The sequence below is a fragment of the Maniola jurtina genome, chromosome 1 (assembly GCF_905333055.1).
Source record: "Maniola jurtina chromosome 1, ilManJurt1.1, whole genome shotgun sequence".
Classification (NCBI taxonomy): domain Eukaryota; kingdom Metazoa; phylum Arthropoda; class Insecta; order Lepidoptera; family Nymphalidae; genus Maniola; species Maniola jurtina.
The window spans coordinates 4286604-4301094 of NC_060029.1; the positions used below are offsets into that span (position 1 = coordinate 4286604).

A 14491-nucleotide genomic window follows, 5' to 3' on the forward strand; every position below is an offset into this window, starting at 1 on the left:
GCAATCTTTGAAGAATGTAGTTAACGATCAATAGAAAAAGTGGAAAGTTTTGGAAAAACAAGATGGCCGCCGTACAAATTTCGTCGGTGTCTATCTCGGAGGCTATAAAAGATGGAAGAATGGTTTCTTGGCAAAAGATGATCAGGGTCCGAAGGTCTACTCTGTGGAATAAACTCTGCATGCTCGCGGACCACTTTAGTGGTCCGCGCACCCACGCGCCCTACTTTATTAACCTCAACTACCCCGTTTTTACAAAAAATGATATGGATGTCGTTTTCAGAGTTTTCCAGGGTGCTGATTTTGGTAACGACATTTATTTTGAAATCCAAGATGGCGGACATGCATTTTTTAAGAAAAAAATCGATATGGGTGTCTTTTTATGGTGAATTTCGGGGTGAATTATGTATCTTAATAAATCAATTTGGTTTTATATAATAAAGTTAACCTTACCACGTCACGCGAGCTGCTTTAGCAGCTCGCGCACCGAGCAAAACACTAGTATTATTATACACTTTGGTAAGGCTGGCCTTACATTTCTTTTATCACACCATTATATAAGTACCACCGTAGTCCAGAGCCCTTAAGCCCGTAAAGCCATAAAAATATATATTTGCCACAGACCACATACTACAGATAAATTTGACCTTCACCATACCTTCATTCATCAATCATCATGAGTGTTTTTAAAAAACTGCTGTGTTTTGAAATAATTATTTTTATATGAAAATTAAACATGAAATAAATACAATCAATTTACAATATCTACATAATTTATAAGCATTTCCTATACTTTAAAACAGGTAAAACCATAAGTCATAATAAATAATGGTAAACAATATGTCATATCATGATAATGAAACACTTTGCAAAGTATAATCTACATAAATAAATAATAACAATTAATTATTATTAATATATAATACCTACTATCTATACACATATGATCCTTGCACAGCTAAGGTACCTATTAACATCTGTTACACAAGTTATTACTTTCTAGGGAAAATAAACTTAACATTTCTTGAAGTATAAATTTAAGTTACTCCTATACTTAAGTTACTAAAATTATTTCTAGGCTTTTCCTGATAACATGATCCGTCAAGGCAGTATTGATGACATCAATGCGCAACAGTTCCTAAAATTAAACAATTATGAAGACACAGTGAGACAGCTAGACATATATTATGCCATAGGTTTGGTATATTTTGTTAGCATGTTATATTATTAATTAAATTCCCCCATTCCATGCTTGAGCCTTATACCTAACTGCTAAATGTAAGGCTAGCACAAATCTCAAAGTGCAGACACTTGTTTTGTCTGCTATAACACATCAGGTAATCTGACTTATTTTATGAAAACATACCATCTGATGTGGTGCTCTGTCACGCTTTGCTCAAAGTGAGCTCTGGTTGTTCGATTGTTGCACCAGATTGTGTAGCAATACGCCATAACGTGGCGTAGTGTTAAAATCAGCTGCTGAAAGTCAACAACTATGCATAGCATGATAGCATATTGTCAGGTTGGTGTGAACGAAAGATTGAAAAGCAGTGAACTGCACACTTGCTGACAGTTTGCAGTGGACAATATCTTCATTGTGAAGGAAATGTGCCATGTTTCCTTCTCTTTCCATCAATTTTCACTTGAAAAGAGAGTTTGCACAGAAAATACTTAACATAATTAAATCATTCTGTAAATGTATTGTATCAGAATGTATCTCTAGCAAAAATGTCACAACATGGTGTAAATTTATTCCTGCTCTTAGTTCTGATGCGCTATAATCAAATGAACCTTTATGACCTCACTAGAGCCTATCAAAATCAGTAATGTATCACTTTCATTCTTTTGATTCTAGTAAAAAGACAACTACTAAGATTTCAAAGTCCCATAACTGGGTTGTTTCCTGTTTTGTCGTCTGATCTGCACATTGGCAGTGTACGAGACAGTATTTACTGTGCTGCAGCTGTATGGGGCTTGTATCAAGCTTACAGGTATGATAAATCTCAGACATTATAATACTTATAGCATAATTTTCTATGTATTTGTAGATTAGAAATATTTTGGTAATCAAAAGTGACTACTAAGTACCTAATAAGGTTTCATAAGAGTTATGATGCATGATAGAAACTATAATACATATGGATTCAATTAAATCCTCTATTGCCTATTAATTATATACTAGACTATCTGTCTACTACTACTAGATGCCTGCAACTTGTCTCTGTGGGTTTAGATTTTTATCTACATATCTTTTGTCATCTATTTTGAAATTTTTTTGGGAGCACTTTTCTGGGATAAAAGGAGCCTATATCTGTCTCCAGGATGCAAACTGTTTCTGTACCAAATAGATGACGCCCGCGACTTTGTCTGTGTGAATTTAGGTTTTTCAAAAATTCCATGGGAACTTTGATTTTCCACAACAAAAAGTAGCCTATGTCCGCCCGAGATGCAAGTTGTCTGTGTACCAATTTTGTCAAAATCTGATAAACAGACAGACACACATTTGCATCTAAATATTAGTATGAATAGTATGGATTATGTGAATGGTGATAACTCACTGTGTCCCAAAAGTTCCCTAAATAAGTATTTAATGAGTGATGTTTTTCATTTCCAGACGAATAGATGACGACAGAGGCAAGTCACATGAACTTGGTCAGAGTACAGTAAAATGCATGCGTGGCATACTCGAGTGTTGGATCAAGCAGGCGCCTACTGTAGAGGCATTCAAAACTCGACAGAGTGCCGCCCATGCATTACATGTGAAGTTCCACCTCACGACGGGTGAACCAGTGCTGAGCGATGAACAGTATCACCACCTGCAGATAGATGTGATATCACTTTACCTGTTGTTTCTAGTTCAGATGATCACTTCTGGTCTTCAGATTATTTACACACAGGTTTGACTTTCTATTTTAAGTAGCCTAGCCCTTTTGAGCCTTCTTTCTTCCTAAGTCCCGGTACTACCAAAGCAAAGACATGTTTAACAGACCCATCACATTATCTAAATATACAAAAAATTTACTGACTGACTGACTGCGGTAGACTGATCTATCAACGCACAGCTCAAACTACTAGATGGATCGGGCTGTTTGGCATGCAGGAATTTAGGGCTTCTGGAAGACATCTCTCCATTAAAGTTAGACTTTGTTGTTGTACATGTCTTTTCATTGCATAATATTATTAATTTTAGTTTTAAGTTATTGGACATGATTAAATATATATTTTTTTTTAATATTTATTTTTTAGGATGAAGTTGCGTTTGTACAAAATTTAGTTTACTATGTAGAGAGAGCATATCGGACACCTGATTATGGAATGTGGGAGAGAGGCTCCAAGTACAATGACGGAAAACCAGAGATCCATGCTTCATCTATAGGTAATACTGTCTAATTTATGAAAATACTAGCTGATGCCCGCAGCTTCGCCCGCGTGGATTGGTCAGATCCCCTGCAGCATCAGGATTTAGGAGTTGGAATCCAAATTTTTTATAAAACAATGTCGCAAAGTTCCTCTATCGATTAAAAAAGAAACGACGCAAATCGGTTCAGAAATCTCGGAGATTTCGGTGTACATAGGTAGAAAAACACAACTCCCTTTTTGAAAGTCGGTTAAAAAAGTAGCCTATGTTACACCCTGGTCAATCCTCTACTAGTCTGTGAAAATCCCGTCAAAATCGGTTCAGCCGTTCCAAAGATTAGCCTTTTCAAACAGACAGACAGACAGACAGACAGACAGACAGACAGACAGACAAAAATTTTAAAAACGTGTGATTCGGTTATGGTATCGTTCAAATAACCATATGAGCTTTATATGAGGTAGTTATTTCGAAATTACAGACATACACTCCAATTTTATTTATTAGTATAGATAAATGTAATGATATGAGTATATACTTACTGCAAATGCTTCCAAATAATTAATTATTTTAAAATGTCCACAATGCTATTATCTGGGGGCACGGGAGTGCCCTGGAGAGTGGCATAAGTTTCTTACCCTTGAAAGTGAAAGAATTCTCACTGGATTTTGAAAATGATAAATCCACACAGACGAAATCTGATAAATGTTTTTAAGACTTTGCGAGCATCAGCTAATCTTCTTCCTGTCCTTATCCGTTTCCAAGTCTTCTTCCATCCTACCCTTTTTACATGTACATCCACGCAATCTTTTCTTTGGTATTCCTCTCCTCTTTTTTCCTTCTAAGTAACAGCTAATAAATAATGAAATGTTTGCAGGCATGGCTAAAGCGGCCCTGGAAGCCATAAACGGGTGCAATCTGTTTGGTGACAAGGGCGCGTCGTGGAGCGTCGTGTATGTAGATATCGATGCTCACAACCGAAATAGAAGCATCTTCGAGACGATGTTGCCGAGAGAGTCTAGTTCTAAGGTATTTACTTGTCTTCTAATTCACTTTTGCTCTGTGTACTTTATAAAGGGTTAGATAAATAAATGGTTAGTAAGATTTCAATTTCAATACATTTATTTTCGATTTAGGCTTGTGTTAGCTCTTACGAATGCCAATATACGCAATTACGAGACATTAAAAAATACAATAATTGAAACAATTATATTAGCTTTTAGGGTTCCGTACCCAAAGGGTGCCAACTGTCAATGGGAACCTATTACTCCGTTGTCCTACCGTCCGTCCGACTATCTGTCAGCGCGGTGTATCTCGTCAATCGTATTAGGTAGAGAGTTGAGTAACAGCATGCGTTTTTCTATTGCCGCTACAACAACTAATAATAAAAATTTCAAAATGGCCGCTATGAAAAAAATAAGTGTTATTTTTTAATTGTATATTATGTATATCACCTTCCAGGGAGTCGACGCCGCACTTCTGCCAACTATATCGTTCCCTGCATTTGCTACTCACGAGGAGCTACTGGTGCAGTTGACTAAGAACAATATTCTCAACCGACTGCAAGGCAAATATGGGTTCAAACGATTCAGTCGGGACGGCTACAAATGTGTGCTAGAAGACCCTAATAGGAGGTACCATTACTATTTATTCAGATGTTCATCATTGTTTTTACGTTCTTGACATTACTGAGATAGATAAATTTTCCATACCCTTTCTCCACACATCTTCTCCATTCGCTCCTTTGTGAAGTACGAATAAACACACTTTCTAAAGTACAGTCTTATGCTGCTCTTTCAACGGCACAAGATCATGCAGTGTGGCGACCTACCTCCAGTCTATCGGTTGATTCCGTGTGGCGATCATGAAACCGTAAATCTATTACAGGTATTATAATGAAGGCGAGCTGAAGGAGTTCGACGGCATCGAGTCGGAGTGGCCGCTGTTCTACGTGCTGATGATCATCGACGGTGTGTTCCGCACGCTGCCCGACCAAGTTGAGGAGTACCAGAAACTGCTCAAGTCCAGGATCTATATGGACGAGTATGGAGGTAAGCTCACAATGAAGGCGGGTGAAGGAGTTCGACGGCATCGAGACGGAGTTGCCGCTGTTATAAGTCATGCTAACCAGGTTGAAGAATACCAGAAACTGTTTAAGTCTAGGATCTATATGGACCAGTTAGAGGAAAGGCGTATCACTCGTAGGATCTAGAGGCGAGACAACGTTGCAGCACGGGCGTTCACGACGCGCCCTAGCCTCTAGAACTTGCAACTTGTCGCCATGTAATGGTCGTGGGTCTTGCTGCAGTTGCCTGAAGTTGCGCGGTGTGGTAGGGTGTACGAGTGTAGTGAGTGTTTGCGTTATGGCCGAAGCATGTTTGGCATTGACTACTCAATATTCATTCACAATTTTTATTTCATTTATCTATACTTCTATACTAATAAATAAAATTGGAGTGTCTGTCTGTAATTTCGAAATAACTACCTCATATTAAGCTCATATGGTTATTTGAACGATGCCAACACTGAATCACACGTTTTTAAAATTTTTGTCTGTCTGTCTGTCTGTCTGTCTGTCTGTTTGAAAAGGCTAATCTTCGGAACGGCTGGACCGATTTTGACGGGGTTTTCACAGACAAGTAGAGAATTGACCATGGAGTAAAATAGGCTACTTTTTTAACCGACTTTCAAAAAGGGAGTTGTGTTTTTCTACCTATGTACACCGAAATCTCCGAGATTTCTGAACCGATTTGCGTCATTTCTTTTTTAATCGATAGAGGAACTTCGCGACAATGTTTCATAAAAAATTTGGAGTCCAACTCCTCAATCCTGATGCTGCAGGGATCTGACCAATCCACGCGGGCGAAGCTGCGGGCATTAGCTAGTTTGTTAATAAAGGATATTCACAAGGTTTTTGTGATTGTGGTGTAAATCACCACAATCGCAATCTATAAACTCGGTTGAGCATGAATACGACTATATCGATGACAACATTGTGCTCGCTGTACAGGATTATGTCTTCGTCGTCAACCAATAGATCTCCATTCTACACTGCTGAACTCTCCTGTAAGAACTTCCACACGCCGCCGCGGTCTTTCGTTGCTTGGGTCCAGCGGCTCCCTGTAACTCGTTTGATGGCTTCTGTCACTACTATTCTCCAGCACCTTGGAACCCCTATTAGTCTATCAGTTCTTTGAACTATATTTGTAACACGTCTGAAAATTCGAAGTCCCCACTCCATAAGAATATACATATTTGCTAATTGAAGTGTAAAGATAAACACCATATTTCAGATCCAGTTATCCCTTGGTACTACTATGTTCCACGCGAAGGAATCGAGAATGAACGGAATGAGCCATATTCCGTACGCAGAATTCCAGCCAGTAAGTATTTTTAACTCACCTATTTTGTAATTTAAGCACTTAATTTTGTTTTTCAGGAAAAATAAAAGCTAATGCATAATTTGTGAACTCGTTTTTAACTTTGACAACATAAAAGTTTATACTGCGTGTTTTTGGCGAAATTTTCATTTTGTAAAAAAAGTTTTTATTTTATTTTATTTATTATACTACCTTTCTTTATTATATAGTTTTAATTTAAATTTGCTACCTATTTGTGCAATTGTAGCTGCCAAAATACAAACAAGTGTAAATTAAAAATTTACAAAACCCCCGACGATCCAAAGTATTTGAGTTTTCCAAAACATCATTTTCAAATAAATAATTATGTATTTAGGCAACGTCCATCTTGACAGCTTGATATTTGTCTATTGACATAATATTATGAACCTAATGGTTATCTAACCTTCTTTTCTACAAGAAAACTAGAAAAGAGCTGATAACTCTTAAACGGCTGAACCAATTTTTTTAGATTATAGCTAAGAACACTCTCGATCAAGCCACCTTTCAAACAAAAAAACTAAATTAAAATCGGTTCATTCGTTTAGGCGCTACGATGCCACAGACAGATACACAGATACACAGATACACAGATACACAGATACACAGACACACAGATACACAGACACACAGATACACACGTCAAACTTATAACACCCCTCTTTTTGGGTCGGGGGTTAAAAATGGGCATGATTTTCAGAAAGTTGCCTTAATTTATAGTCTTCTCCATCTATTTTAAAAACAGTTATAGGTAGTTTTAATTTAGAAAAGAAATATAATCCGTAACGTTTTAGAAAAAAATATTATAATCTGTAACATCAAGCTGCAGTTCAAATTAAATGTGCGAAACCAATGATCTTGTAAAAAAGTGCGTATACTATGATTGCAGACCATCAAGGGGAAGGCGATAATAAAGGTAACACTATTGGTATTGAGAATGGACTGCTGTGCTAATTTTCTGTGCCTTTCTAGCATAATAACCTGATTGTTTTCTCTCGCTGTCTAGGAGAGAACTTTTAGAGCTTTTTTGTTAACAAAACAACAATTTTATTAGTCGCACTGTAGTCGTAGCTGATTCATAATATTCATATTTTCAAAATTTCCGGTAGATGTGATTTATTTCACGAAGCGCAATAACTGGGTCTCGCCATTGCGTTCAGACGGGGCACGTGCTCAAAAGTGGCCGTGCTCCGTGCGAGCGCAAACGTGTTCTAGCCGCGATACGGCCCTGCACTTCCTTGTAACATCGACCATAAAATTGCATTACAAATTATCACCAGTCTAAGCGTATGATGAGACGCAGCTGGCTACCACAGCACAGTTCTAGTTAGCACAAACACATGTCTGCGTCGCACGTGCCTGCGCCGTAGCGTACGCAGCTTTCAGTACGTTTAAGCATTACGAAATCTGCTCTGCTCTGCACTTCGCTGAAGTACGTCGCCTGCGTCTCAGCATACGCTCAGCCTAATTTGTGAATGTTTTTGTACATCGCTTACACAATGTACAACCACAGCCACCATACATTTATAAAAGTCTGAGAAATTTTAACTTACTGGAAGCAATTTTATGGTCGACTATAAGTAAATTCATTTTGTTTCTGTTACATATATTCAAAGCTATATTTTGTAAACTAGCTGTCTTTGCTTATAACCTTGCAGGATTTTATCCCAGCTATCTGCGTTTAATTTAGTAATACAGCTAAAAGATTAAGGTGGCGGTTGATAATAATTAATTTGCTATTAAAAGTCCATCAGAACAGACCATTTTCTACCAAGAATTTTAAGCTTACAAGTTTTATTTCTAAAATGAAAACATTAAACAACATTGTTCGTCTGTGGTATCACCCAAAATGGGTACGTCATATAGTGCGCGCAATACAAGTAGTCCAATCTGAACACAAGGCCTATGAATGTGCATTGTACAAAAACAGATCTCAGTATTACGCAGCTTTTGTAAATACACAAGCTGTGTTAAGTGTGTATGTGTGAAAACGATTTCTACTAAACGACTAAATAGTCCTCAGTCACTCCTCACCTGTGCAAATCGCCACGTTGCAACTTCAGATTGGATTACTTATTTTGCGCGCACTATACTGCTACCAACTAATCGTCGCATCTTCAACACGATATACTACTTTCATTGTAAAATGTACTTCAAAGTGATAAGAATAAAGCTCAATTCTCAATGCTGTACTAGCTTATTGATTAGCAACAATATTCAGATACGGGCGGGTTGTTCCTCTGGGCGCAGTCACTTTTCGTGCTGGCGCAGCTGTTGACGGGCGGTCTCCTGCACGTCAACGAGCTGGATCCAATCCGACGCTATCTCCCCTCCTACAACCGGCCTAGACGCGCTGGTCGATACTCGGCTTTCCAGGTAGGTCTAGTTACTAAGGGGAAACAATTCGATAATCGAAGTTGGGAATGCTTTCGTATAGGACCACGGCCTATGTAAATCAGGTTAAAGCGAAGAATGACTATTAAATGAATACTGCTGTGTCTTCGATGGTGACTATAATTCAAGTTTTCTTAAAGTACCTATGGGGGGGTAATTTCAACAATATTTATTCTCTTTTGAATGACAAAAATATTCTGTCCATAGTGACAGACTGTATATGGGCAGCTTATTTAGCTCTTAATGAGATGAATAAACACAACGTTGTATTGTCACTTATTCCATGAAGTTGACTTTCTTTAAAAAATATTTTATTTTCATGCAGGCCAAACCGACATTGGTAAGTATTAGGCTAGATGAAGCATATATTGTATGGTGTATGCGGGCTTATTTGAAAGAGGTATGGCAGTTTAACAATCGCGCGTACGAAAACGAACGGAAAATACGCTAATTTGAAATCGCTCTAAATGTCCACTTGAAATTACTTAAACTTGCAGTAGATGGCTGTCATTGTAGTCGTTTCTGCAAGTTTTAGCAACTAAACTTGCAAATTTTACCTTCCTGCAAGTAACTTGCCAGAGCTGACTTCCGTGAGTTTTATTGTTAATGGACACTTGGCCTTTTGTTAAGCTAACAATGTATATGCAGGGAATAGCAACGGATCTGGTGGTGCAAGTCGTCCTGATCGCCGAGTCGATGCGTCTGCAAGCCATGATGGGCACATATGGCATTCAAACGCAAACACCCCACGAAGTCGAACCTGTACAGGTCAGTATCAAACTCACACAATAACCGGCAAACAACATCAGCGAATGCACATATATAGTGCTTACATCTTGAAATCTCACTCGCCATTTTAGCTCTGTGTCATACTGTCTTGTCAAAAATACGGTTCAACTTTAAAATAAGGACTAAAATCCTACCCAATCTAACGCTCCATCCACACACTGCCCGTGTAGCATGGGAGGAAGCGAGGAAACCATCGTGTTGCAAATTAGAAAAGCGACCTAGTGCGGCGCGTCGCGATTAATTGCGCAAGTATAGAGCTGTGTGTGGCCGTACAGGGCAAGATCGCGGCAACACGAGCACGAGAGCATAGTGTGGCCGGAAGGTAAAGGTACTTTACGACAAACGTATGTGTGTTTATATTTTTAGTGTAGGTATATTTTATAACTAGAGCCATTTTATATTTGTAGATATGCAGTTCCACTCAGCTAGTCCATGTGTACCGAGAGCTGGGCGTGTGCGAGAAGCTTAAACTGACCGGAAGACCCATACGACCTGTGGGTTCTCTCGGTACAAGTAAGGTACAAACAGCTACAGCCGGGCCTAGCATCACAACTGCGAGTTTACAGACTATCACCACTATCACTGAATCAAGAAATCCGGTTCTTTTCTAGCCCTTGGATATTTAAATCTAGCTGACGCCCGCGACTTCGTCCACGCGGATTTAGGTTTTTAAAAACCCCGTGGGAACTCTTTGATTTTAAAGATTAAAAGTAGCCTATATCACTCTCCAGGTCTTTAACTATACCCATGCAAAAAATCGACGTGCGACGTGATTGAAGGACAAACTAATAATCCAACAAACAAACACACTTTCGCATTTATAATATAAGGTTGTGATGAGAATTATCTTGAAGAACTTTAATTTTGATTTCCATGTGGCAAAAGTGATCACGTTAGAAGTATAGACTACAAGCCCATGTTCAAAAATGGATGGGTCATATGAACCACCAGGTGACGTATACAGGACGATATAAGAGCATAAAATAATAAGATTCAGCACTATGCCGTCACTTGTAAGCTGTCCAACAGAGTGCTGGTGAGAATTCAAAAGTGCAGGTAGAGTGAGTACATTTTGGTCATATATTTTTGTACGGCATTTTTACCATCGATAGATCCATGAAAAATAATAAGAAAGCGCGCAGTGCCGTAAAAAAATGGTGCGCCACAAAGTCAGTAAATTTTTTGATTTTCTGACAATTTCAAGGATAAATTTGGTCATTTAATTCTGTACGGCATTAGTTTCATACTGTTTCAATACAGCCTCTAATCCATTATTCCGCAACGCCGTACAAAAATCATGCGACAAGGGGAAAAAATTGAGGGTAGCAACCCCCTCTCTTTCCGTGGTCCGGGGGATGATTTGAAACAACATAAAATTAATTTATTTTGAAAGTGTTTTATGCATAGATAATATTTTTTTACATGCCGTACATTTTCGTTGGTCCAAAGGTTTGTAGGGGATGTGGATATTATATACACACCCGTTCACTTCAGTTAGACGGCATAGTGATTTTATCATATTATCAATTGTTCTCTTCAAAAATATGTTAATGCCGTACAGTATCAGATGGCCATAAAGTACTACACCCTTAAAATGGTAGCGTCATTTTCATCAGCCTAAAAGATATGGTCTGCATTAAAATGTACGGCATAATTTTTTCCTAATTTATTTATCTTAATACTATTTAAAACAAGAGAAAAGCGTAGATAATTGCTATATTTTATTAATCTACTAGCTGATGCCCGCAGCTTCGCCCGCGTGGATTGGTCAGATCCCCTGCAGCATCAGGATTGAGGAGTTGGAATCCAAATTTTTTATGAAACAATGTCGCAAAGTTCCTCTATCGATTAAAAAAAAAATTACGCAAATCGGTTCAGAAATCTCAGAGATTTCGGTGTACATAGGTAGAAAAACACAACTCCCTTTTTGAAAGTCGGTTAAAAAAGTAGCCTATGTTACACCCTGGTCAATCCTCTACTCGTCTGTGAAAATCCCGTCAAAATCGGTTCAGCCGTTCCAATGATTAGCCTTTTCAAACAGACAGACAGACAAACAGACAGACAAAAATTTTAAAAACGTGTGATTCAGTTAAGTTATCGTTCAAATAACCCTATGAGCTTAATATGAGGTAGTTATTTCGAAATTACAGACAGACACTCCAATTTTATTTATTAGTATAGATGAATATTTAAACTTTTGCAATAATTTGAAAAATTTCAGTTTTTGTATTTCTCTATAAGTTTTTTTAGAACAGTTTCTTTTGAACGGCAATACTATATAACAATAGTATTTTACACTATCATGTTAAAAAAAAAGTTGCCGTACAGAGTCAAATGATTTTACAGCTTTAAAAATCAAGTATACCATGAAATTAAGATAATTATTGATACACATTCAAATGAACACTAATTTTTTGACGGCATTATTTTTAATAGTACTTTTGAGTGCTAGATAATGTTTTGGAACCAAAGCCGTACTTTTTCAAATCACCCCCCGGACCACGGAAAGAGAGGGGGTTGCTACCTTCAATTTTTTCCCCTTGTCGCATGATTTTTGTACGGCGTTACGGAATAATGGATTAGAGGCTGTATTGAAACAGTATGAAACTAATGCCGTACAGAATTAAATGACCAAATTTATCCTGGAAATTGTCAGAAAATCAAAAAATTTACTGACTTTGTGGCGCACCATTTTTTTACGGCACTGCGCGCTTTCTTATTATTTTTCATGGATCTATCGATGGTAAAAATGCCGTACAAAAATATATGACCAAAATGTACTCACTCTACCTGCACTTTTGAATTCTCACCAGCACTCTGTTGGACAGCTTACAAGTGACGGCATAGTGCTGAATCTTATTATTTAGGTGTTCGAGCCTACGCTTGAACCACATGTGAGATTACCTTTCCAATATCCGTCGTCAACACCTTCTATCTCTTTCGCACACTAGGTAAATCCGTGATGTCTTGACTATACCTGTCCTTGTCTGTTATGAATGAATGGAATGCCTAGCCAGGCAGCGCGCGGTGGCCATCTTCTTCAGTACGCTTTCGATATTCGTGAAGTCAACACGTCACTCAAGTAATTATTATTACGCGCACTATCCGATCGGCGCTTTCAAGCCCATTGTTGATAATATTTTACCGCTCGGCGCCATAAGGCCCAGCGACGAACGAGTCACATATTACTCGTAAATACCTTAAAATGGCACGACGGCCGACGCCTCGTTCGAGACGGCGGGTGTCGCCTAGAATGAGGCGGCCGTCGTCGCATCGGTGGTACGACGGTACGTCCCAATTCAGGCGACGCGTCACACGTGTCGCATCAAATGGGACGGCGGCGTCGTCTCAACTGAAAAGACGGCTGTCGTATCGACTGCGATGTCATTCCGTTTAGTGTGACGACCGTTGTCTCACAAAATGCAGCACTGATAAACTAAATGTATTCTATGAAATGACGAGATCACTGAATTGCGCATCTAATTCCAGAACCATGGGCGCACTAACGTCAATGGGATTCCTTGCTGCAGTACCTACATTGCGTAGAAGATAAAAACACCAAGCACGTACACGTGACACGTGCGTAGTGACGCGCGTCAATCCGTAGGCATAATTGCACGCATTACGTCTACGCGAACGATTCACGCCACGCAAGTGGTATGCCATGTCTCATACAATTCCTATACATTGGTATGCGCTGCGTCTACGCTTACGCGACGCATATGGTTTGGGGGCAACCAAGGCCCGGCAGTAATGGAGGCAAAGCTAAAGTTTGCCATTCCTACAGTAGATCTAGCACGAGTTTTCAACCCATCTACAAGTAATGTCAAATGGCCTCTGGAAAGAGCTCTTCTCTATGTACCACACAACTTAATGGGGAAAATACTTTCCTCTTACTATGATGCCTTTATGAGCACTGTAAGGGAGCTAAAGCTGAAACTCACAAAAAAAAGCGGGAAGCTTCTTCAGAGTTGGAGCATTTCAGTCTACAAACGGAAATAAGATGCCCCTCTACGGCTACGAAACGATCGTTGGTGATTCCTGCCGAAGTGCATCATAGCGCAGCAAAGCGTAGAGCTTGCACAAACGTCTTGAGCTCATCTGCTCGTTCACAGTCCTATGACACACTAACGCAAGGTAGTGGCGAACATTTCGCTTCCGTGCTGAGTCGGTAAATGTCATTGTTTAACAAAGTACTTAGCTCGCAGACAGAGCAAAACAAATATATCATAACTATTACACAAAACCAGCAGCAGAGCGTTGCGTCGGACAGTACACAATCAGAAGAGGAGGAAAACGACCAGGTCCAGGGAAGCGAAGCTTCTCCCCATTGGTCTAACAACCGCGAAACTGAAGAAGATAATCTTCGAAGAAGGGTTGCTGAATCGCAGAGGAACTAGCGAGTTTGACGGAAGACAAGAACATTAATCTTACCGTTTTTGATTTTGCGCCAACCACCGTAGAACAAGAACCTAAGGTTGCGCAAGCAGATCCTCCGGCCGTAAAGCATGGTTTGAATTGCCATAGACTAGGTAAGACTAGTTGCTGTAACGTGAGA

General features: G+C 39.0%; 1 protein-coding gene across 3 annotated transcripts in view; it reads left to right on the top strand.

Annotated features, from left to right (window-relative positions):
• LOC123880860 (probable phosphorylase b kinase regulatory subunit beta) overlaps positions 1 to 14491 on the top strand; it is a 41050-nt gene that overhangs the window by 15764 nt on the left and 10795 nt on the right. Inside the window, exons 1-13 of one of the 3 annotated variants that reach the window (XM_045929236.1) lie at positions 640 to 800; positions 1076 to 1193; positions 1853 to 1988; positions 2612 to 2894; positions 3244 to 3373; positions 4230 to 4381; positions 4814 to 4986; positions 5240 to 5403; positions 6646 to 6735; positions 7640 to 7666; positions 8972 to 9126; positions 9793 to 9912; positions 10341 to 10451. In XM_045929236.1, coding sequence (XP_045785192.1) covers positions 1091 to 1193; positions 1853 to 1988; positions 2612 to 2894; positions 3244 to 3373; positions 4230 to 4381; positions 4814 to 4986; positions 5240 to 5403; positions 6646 to 6735; positions 7640 to 7666; positions 8972 to 9126; positions 9793 to 9912; positions 10341 to 10451 — 1644 coding nt within the window. In that variant the 5' untranslated portion in view covers positions 640 to 800; positions 1076 to 1090. Of the gene's footprint in view, positions 1 to 639; positions 801 to 1075; positions 1194 to 1852; positions 1989 to 2611; positions 2895 to 3243; positions 3374 to 4229; positions 4382 to 4813; positions 4987 to 5239; positions 5404 to 6645; positions 6736 to 7639; positions 7667 to 8971; positions 9127 to 9792; positions 9913 to 10340; positions 10452 to 14491 lie in introns of those variants that run through there. The other 2 variants (XM_045929217.1, XM_045929226.1) reach the window with 2 other exon arrangements.